This window comes from Thunnus albacares, chromosome 1 (genome assembly GCF_914725855.1).
Source record: "Thunnus albacares chromosome 1, fThuAlb1.1, whole genome shotgun sequence".
NCBI classification, from domain to species: domain Eukaryota; kingdom Metazoa; phylum Chordata; class Actinopteri; order Scombriformes; family Scombridae; genus Thunnus; species Thunnus albacares.
Genome location: NC_058106.1, coordinates 37393653 through 37416829, shown reverse-complemented (window position 1 = coordinate 37416829; position 23177 = coordinate 37393653). Strand labels below are relative to the sequence as shown.

General features: G+C 37.5%; 3 protein-coding genes and 1 long non-coding RNA gene across 6 annotated transcripts in view; 1 reads left to right on the top strand and 3 right to left on the bottom strand.

Annotated features, from left to right (window-relative positions):
- Nucleotides 1–6295, bottom strand: part of LOC122986607 (golgin subfamily B member 1-like) — a 40011-nt gene extending 33716 nt beyond the window's left edge. For both annotated transcript variants that reach the window (XM_044357935.1, XM_044357936.1), the window contains exons 1-5: nt 6151–6295; nt 3871–3930; nt 1992–2147; nt 861–998; nt 72–185 (exon numbers count right to left, since the gene is read on the bottom strand). In XM_044357935.1, the coding sequence (XP_044213870.1) occupies nt 72–185; nt 861–998; nt 1992–2147; nt 3871–3915 (453 nt within the window). In that variant the 5' untranslated portion in view covers nt 3916–3930; nt 6151–6295. The remainder of the gene's footprint in view (nt 1–71; nt 186–860; nt 999–1991; nt 2148–3870; nt 3931–6150) is intronic.
- LOC122987730 lies at nt 5068–11291 on the top strand. 2 transcript variants are annotated; one of them, XR_006404578.1, is made up of 5 exons: nt 5068–5357; nt 9782–9994; nt 10145–10263; nt 10491–10584; nt 11073–11291. It is a non-coding gene; the product is annotated as an uncharacterized LOC122987730 (long non-coding RNA). The 2 variants fall into 2 exon arrangements; XR_006404579.1 differs by lacking the exon at nt 10145–10263.
- On the bottom strand, nt 9991–12609 carry LOC122987462 (guanylyl cyclase-activating protein 2-like). The gene is made up of 4 exons (XM_044359361.1): nt 12031–12609; nt 11665–11814; nt 10450–10549; nt 9991–10226 (listed from the first exon to the last, which is right to left on the bottom strand). Exons 1-4 carry the CDS (start codon nt 12304–12306, stop codon nt 10105–10107), a joined length of 648 nt encoding a protein of 215 aa, XP_044215296.1. The 5' UTR covers nt 12307–12609; the 3' UTR covers nt 9991–10104.
- A 3350-nt stretch (nt 12610–15959) lies between these two features.
- LOC122987523 (guanylyl cyclase-activating protein 2-like) lies at nt 15960–20834 on the bottom strand. Its single transcript, XM_044359431.1, has 4 exons — nt 20546–20834; nt 20316–20465; nt 19561–19657; nt 15960–17678 (listed from the first exon to the last, which is right to left on the bottom strand). Exons 1-4 carry the CDS (start codon nt 20738–20740, stop codon nt 17557–17559), a joined length of 564 nt encoding a protein of 187 aa, XP_044215366.1. The 5' UTR covers nt 20741–20834; the 3' UTR covers nt 15960–17556.
- Nucleotides 20835–23177: the final 2343 nt, after the last annotated feature.

Genomic DNA, 23177 nt, shown 5'->3' with positions numbered 1-23177 from the left:
AATTCTTATTAAAATATTATTATTAAAACAGTTCATATATGTGTTAATGAGAGGAATGAAAGATACTTTACCTTGTTTTCCAGTTCATCCTGTCTTTGTGCAAGCTGCTGTTCCAGTTCCTCCACCTTCTTCTTTAGCAAGACGATTTTGCCCCGATTGGCTTGTTCTCCTCCCTCTGACGCCCCCTACAGGGCAACAAAGAGACAACACACTATTAAATCAAACAGCACGGCTGACTTGGCTGTGAGACGTGGATGGGCAATACATCAACTTGATTTATTTAATGAATGCAGTTTTAAGGCCGGTTGTAACACAGTGGAAATAAGTTAAAGCAATATTACACAATAACAGGCTTGATGTTCACAACTCTCATTAACTCATAAAACCTATTTTCAACAAACATGCTCACGAGTGTAAGCAGCCTGCTCATCATGAAACAGCACAGAGCTAACTTATGCTAGTAGCAGATGAATAAAGTTGAGAGATTAGCAAGTTTAGATGTTTTTTCTCAGGAATATTGGATTACATTTACCAGACGGCCAGAAAACAACTCCAATGAGACATTTATATGTATTTTATCTGTTTATGCTGGTTGTGTAAGTAGGCAAATGTTTGCTAACATGATGGCTATAACAATTTAGATGAAACACTAAATAGATTTTACATCTGTTTTAATGACTTTGGATTGGAGTCTTTGTGTCCCCTCGTCGTAAACTGCTGACTGCAGCTTTAGTCTGAGCCAGAACGAGGATTAAAATGAGATAAGTCGAGAGGTTTAAGGATTTCATGTATTCATTGTAGGTATTTTACTTGATTAAAGACATAAAGATGGACGTGTGTGTGTGTTCGTGTGCTGATACCTTCTTGCCGTGTGTTGGAGTATCCTGACCTCCCCGCTGTTTCTTCAGCTCCTCCAGCTGTGTGGTGAGAGAGGTCACCTTGGCCTTGTTCTGGAGACGCAGCTTTGACAGTTTGGTCTCACACGTCTCCTTCTCCGCCTGAGTCACAGACAATTACTCTCTTTACCTCCAGTCTGATATAATGTCAGTTTAGTGTTTGGTTACAGTTAGTTAGTTATCGGCTACAGCACAATTCATGCAGAGGAGTCCATATTGGAAAATTAGCAGAGATGCTGCCAAAAAGAGGACTCTGGGAGTGTGAGATGTGACTAGTGGTGTGATACTGGCTTGTAGCAGAGTCAGTGTGTCTGTTTACACTCTCCTGAGATATTTATGGCTTCTAAACCAAACATTTGCTGTGCCATAGCTGAACTCTAATCTCACATTCCTGTCTTTAATACTGTACAGTCGACTTTGACTTGACGGTTTAATAGTTAACCAGATCAGAGTTACAAACTATTTCAGAATCACTCATGTGACCACGTTTGACTCTGTAGTATTATGCACTTTAACCTCATAGACTGTAGAGCATGCACTATTGGATGTAGTAGTAGAGAGATGATGTTATAATATCACACTTCATGACACACTGAATGATCCTATCAGTATTATAAATACACAGTGACTGAAGTAATTAAGATCACTGTGCTTGACTTCAGTGTAGCTGCAGTTCATGTTTTTGTTTTAATATTAATATTTTGGCAAATGGAGTCATAAAGAGCGTTCTCTTAATTAGGGAACGTGCAAATACTGATGACAAATGGTTCAGGTCATCATTGAAGTTGTCTCAAATGAAACGAGGCCCCTCGTTGCCACAAGAGATCTGTTATTAACATGAATACTGTACGATGAGGTTGCTTCAAAATCCATCTGAATACTGATATATTGCAAGTTGTACAAAAATGTATTTAAAGTTTGGCTTCAATGTTGATTTCATGGAGCCAACAGACATTCATCATGTGATTTAACATGTTTAATATGTTGACGCTGACTTCTTCAACAGAGCACATAATGTGGTTGTTTCATTTATTTTGGTATTTATACATAAATCTGAGACAACGTTTGTGAAGATGAGGTAGAAGTTGTCCTCACCTTTAGTTGTTCATCTTTGGTGCGAAGCGTTGCATCCTTCTCCCGGATCATCTCCTTCAGCTGACTGACGAGCTGCTCGGTTTGGGCCAGCCGCTCGGCCATTTCCGCTACAGCAAGCTCTCCACCTCCACCTGCACCACGGGGAGAGCCTGGGCCCTGCGGAGGGAACGGAGGAGATGGAGGACTTGAGAACAAGAAGAAATGCTGCCTTTGGTTTTCAATGCTGCAAGATACACAACCTGACTAGCAGGAGATATCAAAAACGTGTTTCTTTCTCCAGTAGACTGTAGTTTTGGGTCAAATGACAGTTGAACTAGTTATTATAGTTCAAGTGCTGAACTCCACCTGGTGTTGCAATAAGTGTGTTATTAAAGTTTGTTATACTGTGCATAAAACAAAGATAATAATTTGTGGCCTAGAGTTGAGATGTTCCAAACATTCAGTAAATAGGCTTATGGACATTTTAACTATATGGTGGTAGATGTTTACAAACTGTGTTTTAAAGCTGCAACAATTTATTGATTGACAGACAATTAATCGCCAACTATTTTGATAATCAATTAATCACTTTATGCTTGACAACATTCTCTGGCTCCAGCTTCTTAAATGTGAATATTTTAGTCCTCTATGATGGTAACCTGAGTATCTTTGGGTTGTGGACTGTTAGTCGGGACAAAACAAGATATTTTAGGTTGCATTCTGGGATTGTTGGGAAACACTGTTATGTGTGGCCGATGCACAATCTATTTAATAAAGTCGGTATAAGTTGCAATAGCAAACTAGTGTATCAGATGGCTCCACTGCAACAAGAGAGATGAATTGGAGAGAAATTCAAAAGAATATGATTTAGATAAATGTTACCAGACGTATTTGTGTCTAGAAGATGAGTCAAAAGATGAGAGATGTATCTCTTGTGCAACCTCAGATTAGCAGATGAGTGTTTATGAAGTGCAACAGTTAACAGTTTTGAATCATTTGAGCGATTTTTATCAATCACTGAATTCCTAGTAAGTAATAATATGGAGATAAGCACAAAGGCTGCAGAGTAAATGTGGATGGGGATGCAGGGGGATTTAAGCTGGAGCAGTGGTTCCCCCTCACAGGAAGTGTGATTGTCTCGTTAAAGCCCTGTGCTCAGCAGTCTACCTAATTCCAGTCTATCTGGACATGAAACAGGCTGCAGAGCTTTTGCTGGGTTTCCTCTGAGTCAGTTCTATCGCTAATAACAAGACCGCACAAGATAACATGAAATGACTCATGGAAACGGCTTGTCGATAATGACTAAGATCCATTGTCACTCCGGCATTTATTTATTTTTAGCTGATCTTGAGACAAAAGAACGATGATGGACAAAACATTCAGTACTTCTGCAGAGTTCAATGTTCTGGTTACTGATGTACGAATCGATCGAGAGAAAATGAACCAGCAAATATTTTGATAATCAATTGATCGTCGAGTTATTTTCAAGCAAAAATGCCAAATATTATGTGGTTCAAATGCAAGAATGTGCTGCTTCTTGTTGTCTTATGTTGTAGTAAATTGATTGACTTTGAGGTTTGTTGTGTGGGGAGGAGGTTAGGATGTTGATCAGAAAAACAAGACGTTTGATGAGAGATTAACCAATAATGTAAATAACTGTCAGATGCAGCTATAAGTATAGCAACAGTTAGTGTTAAATTCAGACAAACGCTACTGTTTCTTGTTCAGTTTCAGAATCAGCCAGTGAGACCTGCCACTCATGCACAAAATATAATATCTTTCTGATGTAAATGTGTAGTTGTTGGATAAGTAACTGCTGAAAAGAGGGGCCACAACATCACCTGACACTGATTACAATGTGACCATTCAAGTAATGAAACATAGGCACATGAGTACTTACTCCAGACCCAGGCTCTCCCTCCTCACCGGACAGCCATTTCAGCATGGTTTCAGATTAGACCTAAAGCACGCACGCACACACACACACACACACACACACACACACACACAGAGTAAATACATTATTCAGTATTGCTGCTGTTGGATTCTCCAGTTTAGGGTTTTGGAAATCTTTTTACTAAAACAAATCAGTATTCATTATTCATCAGCAGGGTGGAAATATTAACTCTTTAAAATGTGAACATCTACCAGCCACTGACAGATAAATGTTCAAATTCACCAGCCACTCAACAGAAAATCCTTATTTAGTGTCTGAAATCTATTAGCCACTCTTATATTTTACCAGTATTTGGCAGGTGGTTGGTGCTAATTTCCCACCCAGTTCATCAGACCTGCCTCTGTCTTCATTTCCTGCCACGTCATGGTGACAGCATGACTAGTCAGTTATTCCAACCAATAAAACCAACACAGACCTTTTAACAGTTCTGCTGCTCCTGTCAAGTTAAAATACTTTAGAAACACTAATCCATTGATTTGCATTAAAATGATACTCCCATGATGTCAACTCCAACATCCTGTTTCAGGTTAAAATGTATCAAACGTATTTAATGAGATTCTCTCTAAATGCTTCCATTTCTGCTGCAAACTTATATGTCAAATAATGTTTAGAAGGTTTAGAGCGACGCACCCTGAAAATATAATGGTTAACCAGAAATAAACAACTGCACCTACTAGCATAATCTTATGTTTTGCATGAAATAATACAGGTGATGGTTGATCCTTCAAAGAGCATGACTGCTGAAAGAAAGAGTAAATGAGCGAACAAGTCAGGCCTCATAGTGTTGCAGGCAACACAAGACGACGATCTCACTGAGTTGCTGCCTTAAAATATTTATGAGCATCCTAGAATAGCAGATAATAGTCTAACGCTGTCCGGCCAGTTAATCATTCCTTCATCATTAGACGAGCTTATTGGTAGTGTTTTCTTATTTTCCTCTTTTATTTATTATTATAATTATTAGATTATTCTTATTGCCTGTACTATCTTTTATGATCTTAACTACCCATCTTTTCACTTATCTTGGTGTGCATTAGTCTGCAAATCCATATTCACGTTTGTTAATCACTTGTAAAGCACTTTGAATTACATTTGACTGATTGATTCATTCATTCATTCATTAGGCAAACTGACAAAGCAGGCCAGTTGTAGGCCAAGTCAGACAGGTGATTGCTGGGATGAAGGCCAAACGGAAATATAATCATAAAGGCGTTTTCCTCTCAGCTGCTGGTTGCTGTATTTCATCATCAGAAAGGCAGAACCTTGTTTGAAACAGAAAGGTGTGTCACTTGATTTTTTGTTGTAAGCAACCTCCGCAGGAGATTAAACTGGCCACGACTTGAGGCCTGGTACAACATTGAACACACTGCCAGGGAGCTGGATCAGCCAAATTCATTCAGCTCGACCCACGTGACGCAGGAGAAAATCAGGTCAGACTGGTTCTCTCACGCATACCACAGCAGGCTACACTTTATTGTCCTGAGTGTCTCTGTGGCTATCTGGTGTCTTTCCTCAGTTAGTGTGTTTACCAAGCTTTATGCAATTTATCTACACAATCACACTATTTATTTGCTTTTGCTGAGCAATGGGCAAAACGATGATGCAAAATATGACGCACAAACAGTCTCCTAGTTGTGACTTTGTTATCATTTTATTATCAACGTCTGTACTCTGCAGAAATAATGAGATAGAGAGATTAAAAAGACAGAGAAACATAAGAACACACGGCAGACAGCAGGCGATCTGAAGCTGATCATTCAGCTGAAGATAATCGATGCTTTCAAGAAACCTAAAGCGCATGATGCACTGCTGACTAAGCTGGCGAAAACTCAAATTAAAACACAATATTGATACCAGTCTAACGTCATTAAAAGTTGTCCGCAGGTAGTTAGCTGAGGTGTTGACATTAGCTAAATTACTAGCTTGCATTTCCGAATGCTATAACTTATTAACCGTATTTCTAATGGATCATTTCAACCGCAAAGGCTTCACATTTCTACCCGGCAGAAGGCCTCAGGGGTTGGGGTGGGCGTCGGCAAGTCGAACAGCTATTTAATTAATCAAATACCATTTATAGCTAACGTTAATCCAGCTAGCTAACTTTATCTTGTCAGCTATGTATGTCGCTACATGCTAATTTAGCTAGCATTGAACTACATCAGTTGATATATTTGCGCTGTCAAGCAGCTCGCAGCCGGTAAAATATTAATTTTAAGTGCTTACCGGATTCACAACTTCATGAAGAATCCACCTGAAACTTCGCTACGTCGACAAATCCTGTGAAATTACATTTTATTCCACTTGGTGACCAGACGGGACAGAGATAGGCTTTGGTCACGTTTGTCAACAGACAACTGGGAGGAACGTGCGCATGCGCGGTTCGGTCACTCATTGACAGCTCCGGGAGGAGACCGATCTATACATCTGTGTAATTATCTTTAACAACGCTAAATAATGTGCCTGAAGGTCATGGTTATGCCTGTACAAGTAGAGCTATGCAGAAGTGAAGTCCACTTTTAGTTCATCATATGATTTTCCTCCAGAAGAGGCCTGTTGTCCCGTCAAATAGAAGAGAGGAAACACACACCAAGATAATCACCTGCTACCACTTCCGTTTCATCTGGACAGCCTCTTCCGGGCCACTCCAGTCGAATAATCAATTAGTTGCCAACTATTAAATTAATCGCCAACTATTTTGACAAACAAATGTCAAACAACACACTGTGAACCTGGGGCCTTTGGGGCCCCTCAGGGCCTGTGGCCCCAGAGCAGTTGACCATTTTTCCAAGTGTATTGGGCAGCAGGGACTAAAATAAAGTTGATTTTTTAGATTTTGTTATATACTGTTGCAACATTTTACTTATTAAAAACTCTTAAACAAACTTAGCAATGTTTGCCCATTGAAAAATGTAAAAATATTAGGCTGGTTGACTGAATAAAGCTTGGGGGTGGCTGGTGGTGCACAGGCGCATATAGTCGCTGTCACCTCAACGCACCAGTCACCTGCAACCTTTCACTGTATGGATTTAGCTTGTTTTACTAATCTTAGCCATTAAGGCTCTTTGCCTGAATGACCTGCAGTGGAAAATAACTCCTCAACATATTATTCAGTCTTTTCAAAAATGTCTGTATGTACAACTGCAAAACAAAACAAGTTTGACAACAATACAAGCAAACATGATGTATCACCGACAAGTCTTTGCAATTTGATTTTCACACCACATAGGAAGACATCAAAGCCAGTTGTTTCCTGTTTCCTAAATTTAAAATGTAAAAGATGTAATGTTAAAGATGTAAAAGGGCTAAAACATTCAAATATGTGTGTTTTTGTGTGTGTGTGTGTGTGTGTGTGTGTGTGTGTGTGTGTGTGTGTGTATGTGTGTATGTGTGTATGTGTGTGTTGGGGGGGGGGGGGGGTTCAGGGGCATTGGTGTCTCTGTCAGGGGCATTGGTGTCACTGTAAAGCCAAAGGTAGGTAAAGAGCCTTAAGTCTAAGAATAGTAAGTCGGGCTAAGTCCATAGTGTAGTAAAAGCTCCCAGTAGGTGAGAGTTGTGTTGACTCTGAATAACAAAGCGTGTTTGAATATGAAGAGATGACAACTTGTTATGTGCTTCATGCAGTCTTGTATGTGATAAATGCAATAGTCGAGACGATGTAGGGAACACATAACATAACTCAACAGACTGCTTTAGAAATAAAATTGGTTCCAGAATAATAAAATAGAATATGAAGTAAACACACACTGGTATGATCTTTTGTTTATTTTCAATTTAAGTATGATGTTGAGGATATTGCATTATTTACAATATTTACAATATAACAACAGTTGACAAAAAGGGGAACAATAGAAAGAAAGAAAAACAAAAGCTACCAAATTACAACAACAGCTTATATATGTGATCAATTAATTTCTCTCACTTTCCATATTCACATGTACACACCTTCCTGTTATCATCCTCTCCTGCATCTGTGTACTTTATTACTGCAGTTAAAAAAAATAAAAAAGCTGCAGGAACAAAAATGTTTGCTGGGTTTTAAACCAGGCACGCAGTGATAAAAAAGAAAACAACGGTAACACTGTGACTTTGTGATTTATACAGATGCGCTGACCTCTGTATCGACTCTACAGTGACCTGCTGAAATGTCACTATAGGCCAATCTAGTGGTGGCTCAAGTTTGGAAACATATTGAATAAAAGTTTGAGAAATTTCTGTTTCATAATGTCTTAAAGCATATGAAACAACCCCCCAAAAAACTATCAATACATTTTTGAGATGTTGAAAATTTGGCCAAATTGTACTTGTCAAATGATTGTGATTATTTAGTCCCAATTTCTTATCTGTGTATCTGTGTGGGCTAATTTATAAAACACTGATGTTCTTACAGTATGTTGCAGTGCATACGAAGAAAAAAGGCAAAAAAAATCCTAACATTGCTTTTTTCTAAAACCTGTTTTGGTGGAGGAAGTTAGCCTGCCATTGTGTGATCTCGTCTCTTAAATGTTTGAACTTTAAAGGAACAGTTTGATATTTTGGGCGAAACACTTTTTAAAATTCCTGCAGAGAGTTAGATGAGAAGGTCGATACCACTCTCACATCCGTCCATTAAATAAGAAGGTACAGCCAGTTAGCTTAGTTTAGCATATCGACTGGGACAAGGAGAAAGCTAAAAACATCCATCATCCATTTGTTTTTAAAGCTTTTCATGGTCAGACACCAGACTGTATCTCTGAACTCCTCATACTTCATTCCACCTCCAATAAAGCTAATATGAAGCTTCAGCCGTCCAAATGAGTCAAATCAAGTAGATATCTTTCAACATTACAGTCTTTTTAGTGCCAAAGTCCCTCTTTTTGTTACTATACTTCCACCGCAGCTCAACAGGGAAACACTGTCCGAGGAAACACAAAGAGGGAATTTGATGCTAAAAAGACTGTAAATGTGTCAGATATCCACTTGATATGACTAACTCAGACTGCTGAAGCCTCATATAAACTTCACATAAACTTTTAAATGACTGTGTGGACACACTGTGGATTTTATCCTCCATCACTTCCATTGAAAGCACATTTGAAGGATCTTTTAATATCCAGTATGAACAGGAGGAATGATTACAGCGAGGAAAACCTCTTTCACTGCTCATATGGACACTTGACTGTTGTTTTAAGACACACTTGATAAAATGTGAAAGTGTCCTTTAAGCCTCATCTCTTTTCTTTAGCCATGACTGGTCACACTCTGTTTTTATTTATTTTTATATAACTTAATGAGTCTTTGTACAATGCATGTTATGGGGATTTTATCCAAATGTATTTATTCCATTCTATGCTTTAGTAATTTTCCTCTTGATCCTCAAAATTATGTCTTTCTCAGTCTCTGTAAAGTACTTTGGTCAATGTATGTTGTTTTTAAATGTGCTTTATAAATAAATTGACTGGTGAATTTTTGAATTTTTGGACTGAACCAGGTGAGCTGTTTCCAGTCTTTATGCAAAGCTAAGAGTGCATGATATTCACCTTCCTGTCTAACTGTCAGAAAGAAATCAAACAAGAATATTTCCCAAAAATGTCAAACTGTTCCTGAGATAGTTTAAATGGTAAATGGCAAGACGAACAAGTGACAAAGACAAACAAATAGTTCCAACATGTTGGGAAAACTTATTAACCTGCAGAAAACCAATATCACATAACAGAAAATAAAAATTAGGTGTGTGTTGTAATAGAGTGAGTCTTGTCAGTGATGAAATGTCAGATGATTGGTATAAACATGCATCCACTTAGAAAGTGTATCACTTGTGAACGTGATGATCCACAGAGATACCAGATGGGAAAATGCTTGTCTTCATGTGGTTTAGGTGGGTCAGATTGCAGTCAGAGATCTTCATGCAACAGTTGTGTCTGTGTCCTCACACTTGGTTGAAGATGAACTTCCCCAAAAAAGAGACCCTGGTAAGACGGATGATTTAACGGAAGATTCAAGATGCATCTCCAGACAGTCCAGTTTTGGCATTTCCCAAAGCTCAGATCAAAAAACATGATGCTTTGATCATCATAGAACCTCAAACCTGGTAAGAAAATGTCTCTGATGTTACTGTGTGTAAACAAGATAAGGACCAATCGCTCAAGGCTATATCATCATCACTTAGTGTCCATATGTACAGTTTATCATATCATGAAGTCAGGTTTTCTTTTCCTGCTGTACAATGAACCAACCACAGGGCTCGATGTCCAGTTTGAGCTGATCCATCACCCAGGGGTCCTTTTCAGCCCCCTCGATAAATTCCTCCAAAGAAATCTGACCTAGAAGATTCAGAAGAAGAACAGAATGATGCACAAGGTGAAAAGTCAGTCGCACTATGAATTTTATAACATTCAAACTGCAGAATCTGCATTTAAATGTGTATCGTAACAATTTATATTCACCAAATTACAATATTAGCAGCACGAGAACATTGAGCAGCAGGATTCGTGTTGACGCTGTACTAATGTGGGCACGTAGTTCTACAATCAACTCAGAACTTACTGTCTTTATTTTTATCCACCAGTTCAAATATTCTGTTGCAGATATCGTCAACATTCTCAGTGACACTCGGATCTTTATGCATCTTTAACTTGGAGATGATCTGAATGGACGGAGAAAAAAAGACAAAAAGTTGAGGTTAGTTCAAATCTTGGAGAGAACATATCACATGCTAACATTTCTGGTATCTTTGCAAAATACTGTATAAACGTTTTGACCCTTACTTCCCTCTGTAAATTCAGTTTTATGTATTTGTTTTGCGTATTTATATATTAACACCTAAAGATTTTATTATCCCTTTGAAATTTTTAAGTTACTATATTTTTGACAACTGCACCAAAACAAATTTCCTGTATGCATGTATTTGGTGAATAAGTTTCTGTTTCTGATTCAGTATCTTCTGTCCAGAGGTAGAAATCGAACCTTTACAATGTAGTAATTATGTTTGTGTTGATATAGAAACTGTTAAAGGCCCCGAAAACCAGTTTTCTCAACTGGTTTCTTACTGTGATTGATGGAGATCCACATGAACACAATTCATAATTTTCTGCCAAAATTACAGTTTTGATGATTTAACATGAGAGATTTCTGTATTTTCTTTCTTTTTTACTGCGCTGTACTCACAGGTTTGAAGTGAGCAGGGCTCTGTTGGGAAAATGTGATGTCACGTAACTCCATGCACCAATCATGATTTATATACTTTAATCAAACTCTGTTAACAGTTGTGAGTTATGTTATATTTTTTCTTCCTTCTTTTGTTTTTGTCTTCCTCTCTGTGTGCCATGACACACTTTGGATCAACTGTGTGTAAAGTGCTATATAAATAAAAATGATTTGGTAGTTTACTATCTCATTGAGAAATGTGGAGTGTTTATTAAAACTAATTTTAACAACCTTATGATATACAGTAACAGCAACACAACAAAATCTGGGGACAGAAGCTGTAACATCATGGAGTTAGAAGCTGTTCAGATATCTGCAGCTGAATGATGGAAAACTGCATTTCCTGCATGTTGTTCTGAAAGTTTTTGTTGCAACACATTGAGGTATTTGGATTTTAACAACACTTCATAACATGTGGAGCAGAAAACATGAAGGTGGATCAAAGAGTCTCAACAAAACTTGTTGGAGCAGAAAGTTTCCTATAAATAAGAGTCCAATCCAATCTTTCAAAAAAAATTGCAGAAGAAACTGATGTAATAATAACTGAAAACTTACTTTGACGAGGTGTCTCACTTCCTGTCTATCCAGACGGCCGTTTCCATCTCTGTCATAAACTTTAAAAGACCATCTCAGTTTGTCCTCGAGTTTTCCACGAAGAACGAGGTGCACAGCTGCCACATACTCCATGAAGTCTATGTGACCATCCTACGAAGAAGGACGGACAGATCAGTCAGTCATATTGTCTTCCAGCAGCCACTGACATGAAGTCATATTGTGCCAAATACTGATGATAACACTTTACTTTAAGTATCTTTATGTAGCATTTATAAGCAGTTTAAAAACATTTAATAAATGGTTCATAACACACTTTAATGTAATTGTAAATCTAGGGAGTCACTGTCACAAGACACCGTTACGTACCTTATTTGTATCAAAGGATCGAAACACGTTGTCCATATATGCAGATTCTTCTTCTGTGGAGTTGCTGTTGATTCCAAAGATTTTCTTGAACTCATGTAAGTGCAGATTGCCACTTGGACATTCACTGGCAAACTTACGGTAGAGCTCCTGGATGTTTTGAAGAGTCACTTCCCTATCCGTGTCACTCTGTCCTTGACCCATAATGTTAAACACAAGGAGGCAAAAAACAATGTCGATAAAATAGTGAAAAACCTGCATAGAAGTCGTCAAGCACATTCATCACTGTGCACTCGCCACGCGTCCATGGCCTGTGTCCCCCAGCAGACTAGCCTCTGTAGGCTATTTCAAGTTAACCTGCTGGACAAATCCAATTGACTTTTCAGTGATCTTCTCCAAATCCCTTTCAAGAGATGCTCTTTTTTTCCCTCGATATGTTTGTGTTTCTAAAAATCTGAAGTCCACTCCTCAGTGCTCTGAAGAAAAACACTGATTCACTCTCACTGCTTTGAACAAATGAATTTACATGAAAGTAACAGATCCATTGGCTCTTTGACAGCAAAGAAAAGTGGATTTCCCCCACGCAGACAAAAGGCCACCACCCAGCTCAAGGCCAGATTAAAAGACAGATGACGTCAAAATCCAGCCTGAGCGTGGTCTTGGAAAAACTGTTGATCCACTGAGGACGTCTGAGTTTATCCAACCTGACCTGCATAGAGAATAATATCATCGTTCTTTTATTAAAAAACACATGAAAGCTCCATTCTGCACCTGTTTGACCATAAAGTAGATGTGAATGATATTACAATTGAAAGGTTTGGGTTATAGATCTGCATTTTCTGTGTTTCTCGACTTGTCATTGTCATGATCCTGTCACAGTCTGGCTCCATGTCCTTCAGTTATCATTTTCCATCAGTCCACCAGATGTCCTCAGACTTTTCTCCCTGTGATGTGAAGACTGGACTGAGTGGGAGAACGTTGCTATAGATGCCCTCTGTGTTAATTGATCTATACATGAATAGATTGTAGGGGAATCTGTAGGTGGATGTTCTGTTATAATCCAACTTGCTAAAATGATTAGACATTATCAGTCTTTTGGATTTTTGTTGTTTATGTTGGTTTCATGTGTATGTTGAAGAGTTTAAATGTCGTTGTGACATACAGAAAAGAGGATTGTCTGTGTTTTGTCCTCCTGTGCCCCTGTTCTGCCCGATACCTGACCCGTATCAGCCTCGTCAGCACCGCCCTGCTCCTTGTGTTTCTCCCAGCCAATCAGTTCCCTGTCTGTTCTCCTGTCTCCCCACCTGAACCTCATCTCCTTGTTACCTTGTTAGTTCAGTTAGTATTTAAATCCAGCTTTCAGTTAAGTCTTTGTCTGCTCAATTTGCCTGTTCCTGTGTTACAGTTTCTTTTGATTTTTTTTAATAAATAGTTCTGCTTTTGATCCTATCCGCCTGCCTTTGGGTCCAACTGCTGTGGTCTCTTCGTGACAATCATAATCGTATCAGAGGTCAAAGCCTTCATAACAAATAAAGACAGACTTCTATAAGTCACGTATTTGACATTTTTAGCCTTTAAAAGGTGGCACAGATCCTCTTTCCCTCATAAAGTGTAGACAAGGCAAATTTAAGTAGTGTAAATGTTGCAAATTTGCTGAGCAAGCACACAAATTAAAATTATCCTTATTATTTTATCCTTTCATCTCACAATGGTGTGTAGAGTCAATCAAAATGAATCTCACTATGACCTTTTTTCATCTTTTTATTTGTTTGCACACTAGTATTATGCATGTCCACAATATTTGTGTCAGCTCATACTTCCTCTTGCACTGTGGTCAGATAATATGTCAATCATAAATCATATCAAACGATCTAATCAGAAGAAGCTCAATCAGTCAAAAATATTCAGTCTTTTAAAGGGGATTCTTAATGTACTACTTGTCTCAGTTTCCTTGACCCACTCTAATCCTTCCTCCCCTTTCTTTCATCCATTTACCTCTCACTTAATCCCTCTCTCTCTGCCAATCCTTGTTCACACTCATGTCCTCTCATCCCCTCAATACTACACCACAGGGGTAGGGATGTGCAGAGGCCCCAGTATTTGTATTTGTATCTGTATTTGTTGGGGCAGCAAAATTATTTGTATTTCTATTTGTATTCGAATAAAAGTGGAAAGAGGCTTAAAAATACTGTTTTTGTTTTTATTACGCTTTTAATTTAGGAAATTAAAGATGAAAATTAAAGTGATGTCCAAATTAAGAAATGTGCATCATGTAGCAGGTGGATGTGACTCCCCTCATTGAGACCTGCTGATAGACGTAACGGTGGAGCAGAGGAGAGACACTGAGATAGTGACTATAACTGACCTGCTCGCTGGTATTTGACATTTTTTTAGTTTTGTTCTTTTCTTCCCAAAAAGAAATAATTTTAAAACTATTCGTATGAAACAAATGTTCGTAAAAAAAACCCACTATTTGTGCTTTGCCGAATAACGTATTTGTATTCGGGCACACCCCTACACATGGGTCAGCAATTAGGTTCAATCATGGGCCAGATGTGTCATCATTGTTAAATGGGGGCGTCGCTGTTTCACAGGTGTGGTATTTTTCCAATATTTTGTTTTTAGTTTCTATTAATTCATTTAGGAATATAACTGATAGATGAAACTGTTTATTTTAGGACTGTATCCAACAGATACAAATTTGGCAAAAATGACTCGTATATGAAAATGACTCATCTTTGTTGCCCCATCCAGCGAGAGATGTAATTGTAGATTTGCTATTTACTGATAATTGAATTTTGATATATAACATAAAATATATATATAACATAAAAGTTTTGATGATGAAAAAGGCCACATTTGGCTCACAGCCCACTATTTGCCTGCTGTATGGTGTCTGTCCTGTTCAGAGCGATTCAGTGAAGCCGTCATCTCAACACACATTCTTTTAAATGTCTGTGGGACCTTTGGATGTCTTGGCACAGATGTCACCAATATTTGTTCAGTTAATTCAGTTTGCAGAATAAATTACATTATCTTTTCATGTAACACTTTCATTACCATTAGTGATGTGCACAATGTCATCTTGTCTTTCTCACACACTTTACATCAATGACCTGAACTCCTGCAGACAAACTGATTGGCATCAAAGTAAACCACTGAGGATTATGTCGAAGGCCCCACAAATAGGATTTGAACATTCCTGACTTGAGCGACACCCAGTGGCACAGTCACAGAAGACACGCGCTGAAAGCAGTAAAGAAAATACGACATGAAATATGTATAAAAATATGCTTTAATAACAAAATAAATGCATATCTGAAACAGACAATAGGGGGACAGACACAGCATGGGTCTTCAATTTCAACTGAAATCTTTTCTGTTTTCCTCAGACAAAAAAACATTATTTTGTATAATTTTCTGCCATATGGTACAAGATGCAGGACTCCAGACCCGGGTTCACATCCTGAGTCCTGTGTAGGGTTGGATTTAGGCAACAAAAGCACTTTGTCGCCTAAATACTCAAAAATATGTTTTTCTACTTGTTCCTTCAGTTGGATGTTTGAACTTCACTGTGCAGAATGATGTATGTGCAGAGTTTGCCTTTATATTCATCTGCTGAAAGTGTAAAGTTTAGTGTTATCACAACTAGTTTGGAAGAGGATCCTGGTCCAATATTCAATTTACACAAGTGTGATGTGGAAACTTGAAGCCTCCAGTGCACAAACACTGAGAATGAACAGTGAAGTAGGAGACACGTTGTGTCCAGCAGGAAAATATTTTAAATTAACAATATTTGCATATTCACAAAAGAAGGAGTAAATGTTATTTTAAGGACTGAATTAATATAATGTATATACAATATAATTGAATTTATATATACATATATATACATCTTAAAACATGTCTTGAGGGGATCTTTAAGGTTAGTGAAAGATTGTGGCTTAAATATTAATAAACCTGTTGTGCTTCAAGTCACTGCAGACTTTTTTTCTGTATTAAACCAAGATGATCTTTCTCTAACGTTAACCAAGTGCAGCCAGAGTCTAAACATGACCATAAGATGTTTAATATTGCTGTAGTTTCTACTGGCGGATATTGTGCTGCAAGAGCAGACATTTGGCTGGAGAAAACAGTTTGTGTCATTAACATTTCACTCATACAGTATGTTCAGTATCAACATTTTAGCAACTGGCCAAATATGTTAATTCATTTTCTCATAATGTTGAGAGAAAATGTAGTTCAGCCAGTGTAACGTTTCTAGCAAAACGTATTTGTTGCAATTTAGTCGTGTGACTTGAACATTTGGCTTTATCAGATAATAGTTTGGTGACACCAGCTCACATAAAGCTACACTAATCAATATGGTTAAAATTATAATGTGTGATGTGAAAGCTCTATGTTTAGCTCATTGTTATGATTTTGTACGCCTTTAGTGTACAGCTCAGTCTCACTGCTCTTGTCAGTTGAGTTTGTAGCTGCAGGCAGCTGTTTCATGTCTGTGCACCACCTGCTCAGTACAGTTAGAGACTCGCTGCTGAAGAAAGTATACAATATGTTTTTCTCAGGAGGTGGTGGAGACCAAAATTGAGCTAAAAAGGATTTTTTTTTTTTTTAAATATTGGACTTATATCCGTCAGGTGGAGACAAACATGACTCCAAGTTAATGTTGCTTTTTGTCTTCTGGACATGTAAATAAAAAGCTGTTTGCCACCACATTCACCATAACAACTTTGTAAAGTGATAATATGTCAATGTTTTGTTTTTAGCTTGTACAACTGTATATGAGCTGCCATGAAAATAATTCTGCTTTAATACTGGAGAGTCTAATGCTGTGGACCACCACAACTGTGTAAACAGAACTATTAACTGTGTCAATAAATTATCACAATATACAGTGATGATATGTTTACCAGACCTCTGCAGAGACAGTTAGCACCAATATATTTGTATATTGTCATAACTGTACTGACATGACTGTAAAAGAAGTATTTTAAAAAACATATATGTTTAAAACATACAACAATAAATAACTTAATTGTAATATGTATATGTATATGTAATATGTAATGATTAAATTACATAAATAAAGATTGATTTGATTTTTGTTGATAATGTAAGTTGACTATTTACTTTGGAGGTATTTATTTTCTTACATCATCCACTATGACCATCCTTCCTACACTAAAAATACATGCAATGATTATGAATGTGGTAAATACACAATAATTGGCTGCAGTGGATTTAACATCAAAGTTCATGTGACAGTATCGGGCGTCCTCAGATACAGACATCAGCTCGATGCGGAAACAAATCACCAGCATGCAGCGAAGACTCGGACCTTTGGACCGGCAGTCAAAATCACAGCAGAACTGAAGCTGTGAAAAAAGTTTCTGCACTCCAGCTTCAAATCTCAGGCAGCTCAAGGTGGAGACACAGACAAACCTTTCAAACTCAGGGAATGAGGACAGCACTTCTCTGTCAACCTCAAAACAAACCATGTGGGCGGTGAACCCACAAAGTGAGAGATCATGGAAATTTCCCAGAGTTCTGGATGACCCAGCTGGTGGCATTGACATCAAGCTTGAGCAGGTTCATGACCCATTCATCCTTCTGAGCTCCCTCCATGAACTCGGACAAAGTTATCTGACCTGTGGGGCACAAAAACACAATCATGATGATGACTTTGCATGTAAAAAGGAGGCAAATCACGAGTAAAATAAGAGTAGAGTAAAATCATGTAGACCTGAACTTTAAGTGCATTCTGCATGTTAATCCACATTCATCACTGTATGTCTGTAGTCAAAGTGTCAAACTTTTTATCTAAAGCCTCAAGTGTTAACAAGTGTTAAAAAAACAGTGATGCTCATTTTCATGGGCTCTTCAAGCGTTTTTATTGTGCTCGTTTAATCTGTTGATTATTTGCTTGATTAATTGATTAGTTGTTTGGGCCATAAAACATCAGAAAATAGTGAAAAATGTTGATCACTGTTTCCCAAAGCCCAAGATGACATCCTCAAATGTCTTGTTTTGTCCACAACCCAAAGATATCCAGTTTACAACCATAGAGGACTAAAGGAACCAGAAAATATTCACATTTAAGAAGCTGAAATCAGAGAATTTGGACTTTTCTTCTTGAAAAATGACTCAAAACGATTAATTGAGTGTCAAAATAGTTGGTGATTGATTTAATAGTTTCCAATTAATCACCATCATCTGCTCATATTTCATTTTGTCAAATACTTTGGTTTATGACCAAATATCTGCAAAACTAATAACATTTAAATCAGCCTCAGCTGTATATTAAATGCTAATTTGAAAATGTTCGCATGCTGACACACTGAACTAAGATGGCGAACATGATAAACATTATACCTGCTAAACATTAGCATGTTAGCATTTAGCTCAAAGCACCGTCTCAGCACAGCAGTCCTGCTGATATGTGACGTGTGTCCGAGGAAGTCAGATGATCTGAAGGATGATGAGGAGCGAAGCAGACAAGATGCTGCTAAAGATAATAATCCAGGACCTTATTCAAGTTTCTGGTGACCTTTATCTACTTTTTATAAACTTTCGCGAAAAGAGTGAAAAAATCTGAAAGACAGACTATAAATTGTGCTCACAAATAATTTAGAACTACATTTCTACACAATGATTCAAATTGTATACTTATAGCACTAATTTTTAGTCAAGTAAAGTAATTTATTAAGGGTTAAGGTGACGACTGAGAAAGCTGGTTAAAATAAATGGATGATTTATATTGTGATTAAATAGGTTTACACTAAAAATCAAAACTTCACTGTCACAATATTATTGCATTAGCTAAGAGATTTTAGATAAATTGCTCTAAATTGTTCATCAGATATTGAAAGTCAAACCAGCAGGTATATAAATGATTGATGATCAGCACATTGTTTCTACTTAAATGTAGATGAGTTTGGCCAGATTTATCCTTCTCTTTACTCATATTTGTGTAACATAAATTAGAAATATTGTAGTTCAGATTCAAATTGTTTTATCTTTAGTAAAGTACTCACAGACCATATGTGCATTAAACGAGTTGTTGGTGACTATAATAATTACTCCTCTCTATACTGGCCGTGAAGTGATTCCTTCCGAACTCCTCAGTCTGTGTTGTTCACAATTCCATCTTTGGGATAATAACACAGAAAGGGACTTCTGATTGTGGCTTTGGAATATACCCGCTGGGTTTGACTGATAAAGACGGTGGATTTTGTGGATTTTGTCCCCCATCTCCTCCTTAGGACTTGTATTGGGAAAGGACTCATTCAGCACCAGTATAGACAGGAGGAACTATTACAGTGACAATAACTATAGGTAGGTCTGTACTATGATAGACTAGGAATAAAGGGACATTATACTTTAAAAAACAAACATCCGATGTAAGATAACATTGAAATTTTCATAATCAACTCAGATAAAACCGCATTTTATTGTAATTCTATATTGATACAATCACAACATGCTGAAGCACATATTATATTTTCTAATGTACATCATGTTCTTACTCACCGTCATGATTCTGGTCAACCAGCTCAAAGATTCTGTCACAGATTTCAGACGGCGTCATATCGACATCACTCGTCTGGAACTTGATTTTGTAAATAATCTGTGTGAGAAACATGAAATGTGTCAACGTCTGATAGAGTTGAACATGTTGTTGACTGTCGGGCACAAAAACAGCATATCATCATCAAGCGTTCACTCTATAGTTAAATAAAATGATTGAGATTCTGGAACAAATGAGCAGACGATACAAAAACAAATCCAACTACAGTATTTTTGTATTTCTTTAGAGGATCCCAAATATGTCCCATAAATTAACAATACTTAGCTACAGTAATGATATAATTCTATAGCTGCAGTAATTGAATGAGGAATAAAATATTTTGCCTTTGCATGAACCCATTACCTAATTCATGTCCAGTAAATCAGATCATGAGGAAAGTGGGCTAATTTTACGTCTCTAAATTTAGAGGCTTACTGTAAAGTACAGCAAAGATGTTCACTTCTAGAATAGCCCTCACAGAGTCCACTGACTCCTCATGTAAGATCCTTTGACCCCTGCAGCCCTAAGCCTTGTCACTGGGGCAGAACTATAATCTGTCTTAAAAAGGATTTGTGTTATGAAACCTGTTCATTTTTAAACACATCACCTCAATATAGCCACTCAATATAGTTCAAATTCACAAAACATATAAACTGCAAAAATCAATTCAAAGACAGTTTCATAACAAACAGTTGATGTCTGAACTGGTCTTTCTTACCCTTATGAGCCGTTTCACCTCATGTCTGTCCAACTTGCCGTTTCCGTCCTTGTCGTACATCTTGAAAGACCATTTGAGCCTATCTTCAAGATTTCCCCGTAAAATCAAGTGAAGTGCCGCTACGTACTCCAGGAAATCAAGTGTGTTATCCTTTAAACAAATAATGCAGAATTTAATACAACAGAACTAAAAATCTTAATCTATTATGATGTATTGGTGTGTTGTTTTACCCGATTTGTATCAAAGGAGCGGAATACTGTCTCAATGTAGAGGGACTCCTCTGCAGAGCTGCTTGGTACTCCGAAGATCCTCTTGAATTCGTGTAAGTGCAGGGCACCACTGGGACACTCCTTCATGAAAATGATGCACAGATCCTGAATCTGCGCTAAATCCATCTCCTCAGTGTGACTTTCTTCTTGTCCCATGGCTTCTGATTACTGTATAAAAGAAAAAGAAAAAGTCCTGATGTGATAGTTTGTTTCAGGCTTCAGACAGTCTGCAGGTCACTACGGCATCTACTCGAACACTCTCCCATCAAACTAAAGAGCTTTGCACTACTTTCAGCCCAGCAGTCTGTCAGCAGGCGGAGGGATGAGTTAATCTGATTATGTCGTTAATCACATGCTCTTTCACCAACAAGGTGTTGGTGACGAAAACCTGGCAATGCTGTTTTTACCAAGAGTCAAAAACAATGACATCTGTAATATCTCTTCAATTGCAGACTTGGTAGAGTCAATTAAACCTGCTGGCTTTGATATAGATGTGATGTATTTACAGTCTCCATTACTTAAATTTATAACTTACACTGCTATTGAGACCCAAAACCTACAAGAGACAGTAGAAGTTTATCAGACGACTCAAAAAATATTGTAATATGTTTATATTTCTAACTTTAAGCACACATTTAATGATATATGTTTTCTCTCTTTTCCCAAAGTAACTTTTTCCATTTTCCTGATGCTTATATGATAATGACATGGGCGTGTCCATTATATCCAGAGCAGTGATTGGTCCAGGGTGTGTGTGTGTGTGTGTGTGTGTGTGTGTGTGTGTGTGTGTGTGTGTGTGTGTGTGTGTGGAACTTTATTTGATCATACGACTGGTGATAAAGGAGGAGAAAAACATGTTTTTCTCTTTTCTAACAGCTTATTGGAGGTTAAAAGAAAAAATACAAAGTAATATATTTCTTTTTACTCACTGTTTTAATCATTTAACCAACAGTATTATTTTTTTGATGTATTCAGTTTTTGGCAGGTTTGGGCTTCCATACACTGCAAGTTCCTCAGCAGGCACCTTGATGTGAATGAGGTCATTAATAAAGAAAACGAATGCAATAAATAGTTTATATTTCTGTCAATATTTGACAGATAAACAGTAAGCTATGTGAAAGCATGCATGTTGACAGAATTAGCTACTGAACAAACTTATTTTACTCCATTTTTGATGTTCCTGATATTTTCCATGAACTCTATCATAGGCGGCACCAAAGTGTGTGTTATATACTGGTGAGGATGTCATTTCAAGTATCATATGCAAACTGCAAACACTTACACAAACTAACCATAATGATCAAGTTAAAAATTAACATTATTTTTTGATCACAGAGAAAGTTTCTATGGTAACCGGAGGTGCTGTTGCACTGGATCAGCTGGAGAAAATGAGAATTAAGCAAATAATACAGGAGTTTATGTCATATCTGGTCATTTCTTGGTGGGCCAATTGTAGGGCCACTTTAGAGCTGGTTTTGCAATCTACGAAATGACTCTCAGATTATGGAGACAAATTTGTTGATTGTGTCTGTCTTTGAATATTTAACTCAATGCCAGCTGCCTGAGAGGTGTGAAATACAGCATCAACATGCTGATTAAACAGCATAAACCTCACACAGGTGTTTGTTATGATGGGGCGGGAAAAAAAAGAAACTCTAAAGAGTGCCGTTTTTGCTGCACAGCATCATGACACAGATGCCAAATATTGTGAAAGATCATGCTATTGGCATCTGTCTCTATCTCCTCATTACAATTTTCACATGAGCTGGTGGTTTGGTTTAGGTTAGTGAGGTTTTGTCCAACGCTAGAAGTTGGTTTAAATCTACATCTGGAAAATTATTCAACACTTTTGTCACATTTGCCAAGTGAAATGTTGATCACTGTTATACAGTACCTATAGAGCTGCAGGGTCCCACAACAGTTTGGGAGAGTCTCGAACATCCAGGACACAGAGTTGTGGTAACACTTCTTCCTGTGCATAGAAACAGTACCAATACTCGCATGACTTGGCAGTAATTCAGCTTTTAATCAGGCTGAGGTTCGTTCAAAGCTGCTTGCTGATTGGCTTGGCTCAGATATAGCAACACAAATGCAGGCCAAGTGCAGAGCATGGCTGGATTAATTTGTTGGCTACAGTGCAGAAATTTGTAGTGAAAGACAGGACGACAAGAAGAAGTAACAATGAAGGACCTGCATTAGTTGATATTGTTCTCTTTAATGCGCAAAGTCCCTGACAAAAATACAATTAATCCAGTTACCATAAACTTAGTGACACCCTGAGACCTGCCCTTTTTGCCCTGTTGGTTAACAATGAAGGTATTAAAATCTTTTACTCAAATATCAATACTACAGTGTATAATATACTTAATTACAAGTGAAAGTCATCCATTCAAAATCTTGTACTGTCAGGAAAATGTATATCAAAAATAAAAAATTATTATGTAACACAATGTCCTCTCTTAGATTGTTTATTATGGGATTATTATTACTGATGCATTAATAGTTAAGAATCATTTTGATATTGATGCTCATTTTAATTACTTTACATAGCTGTCAAGTGAATATAACAGCGTAAAAAGTACAATTTTTCCCT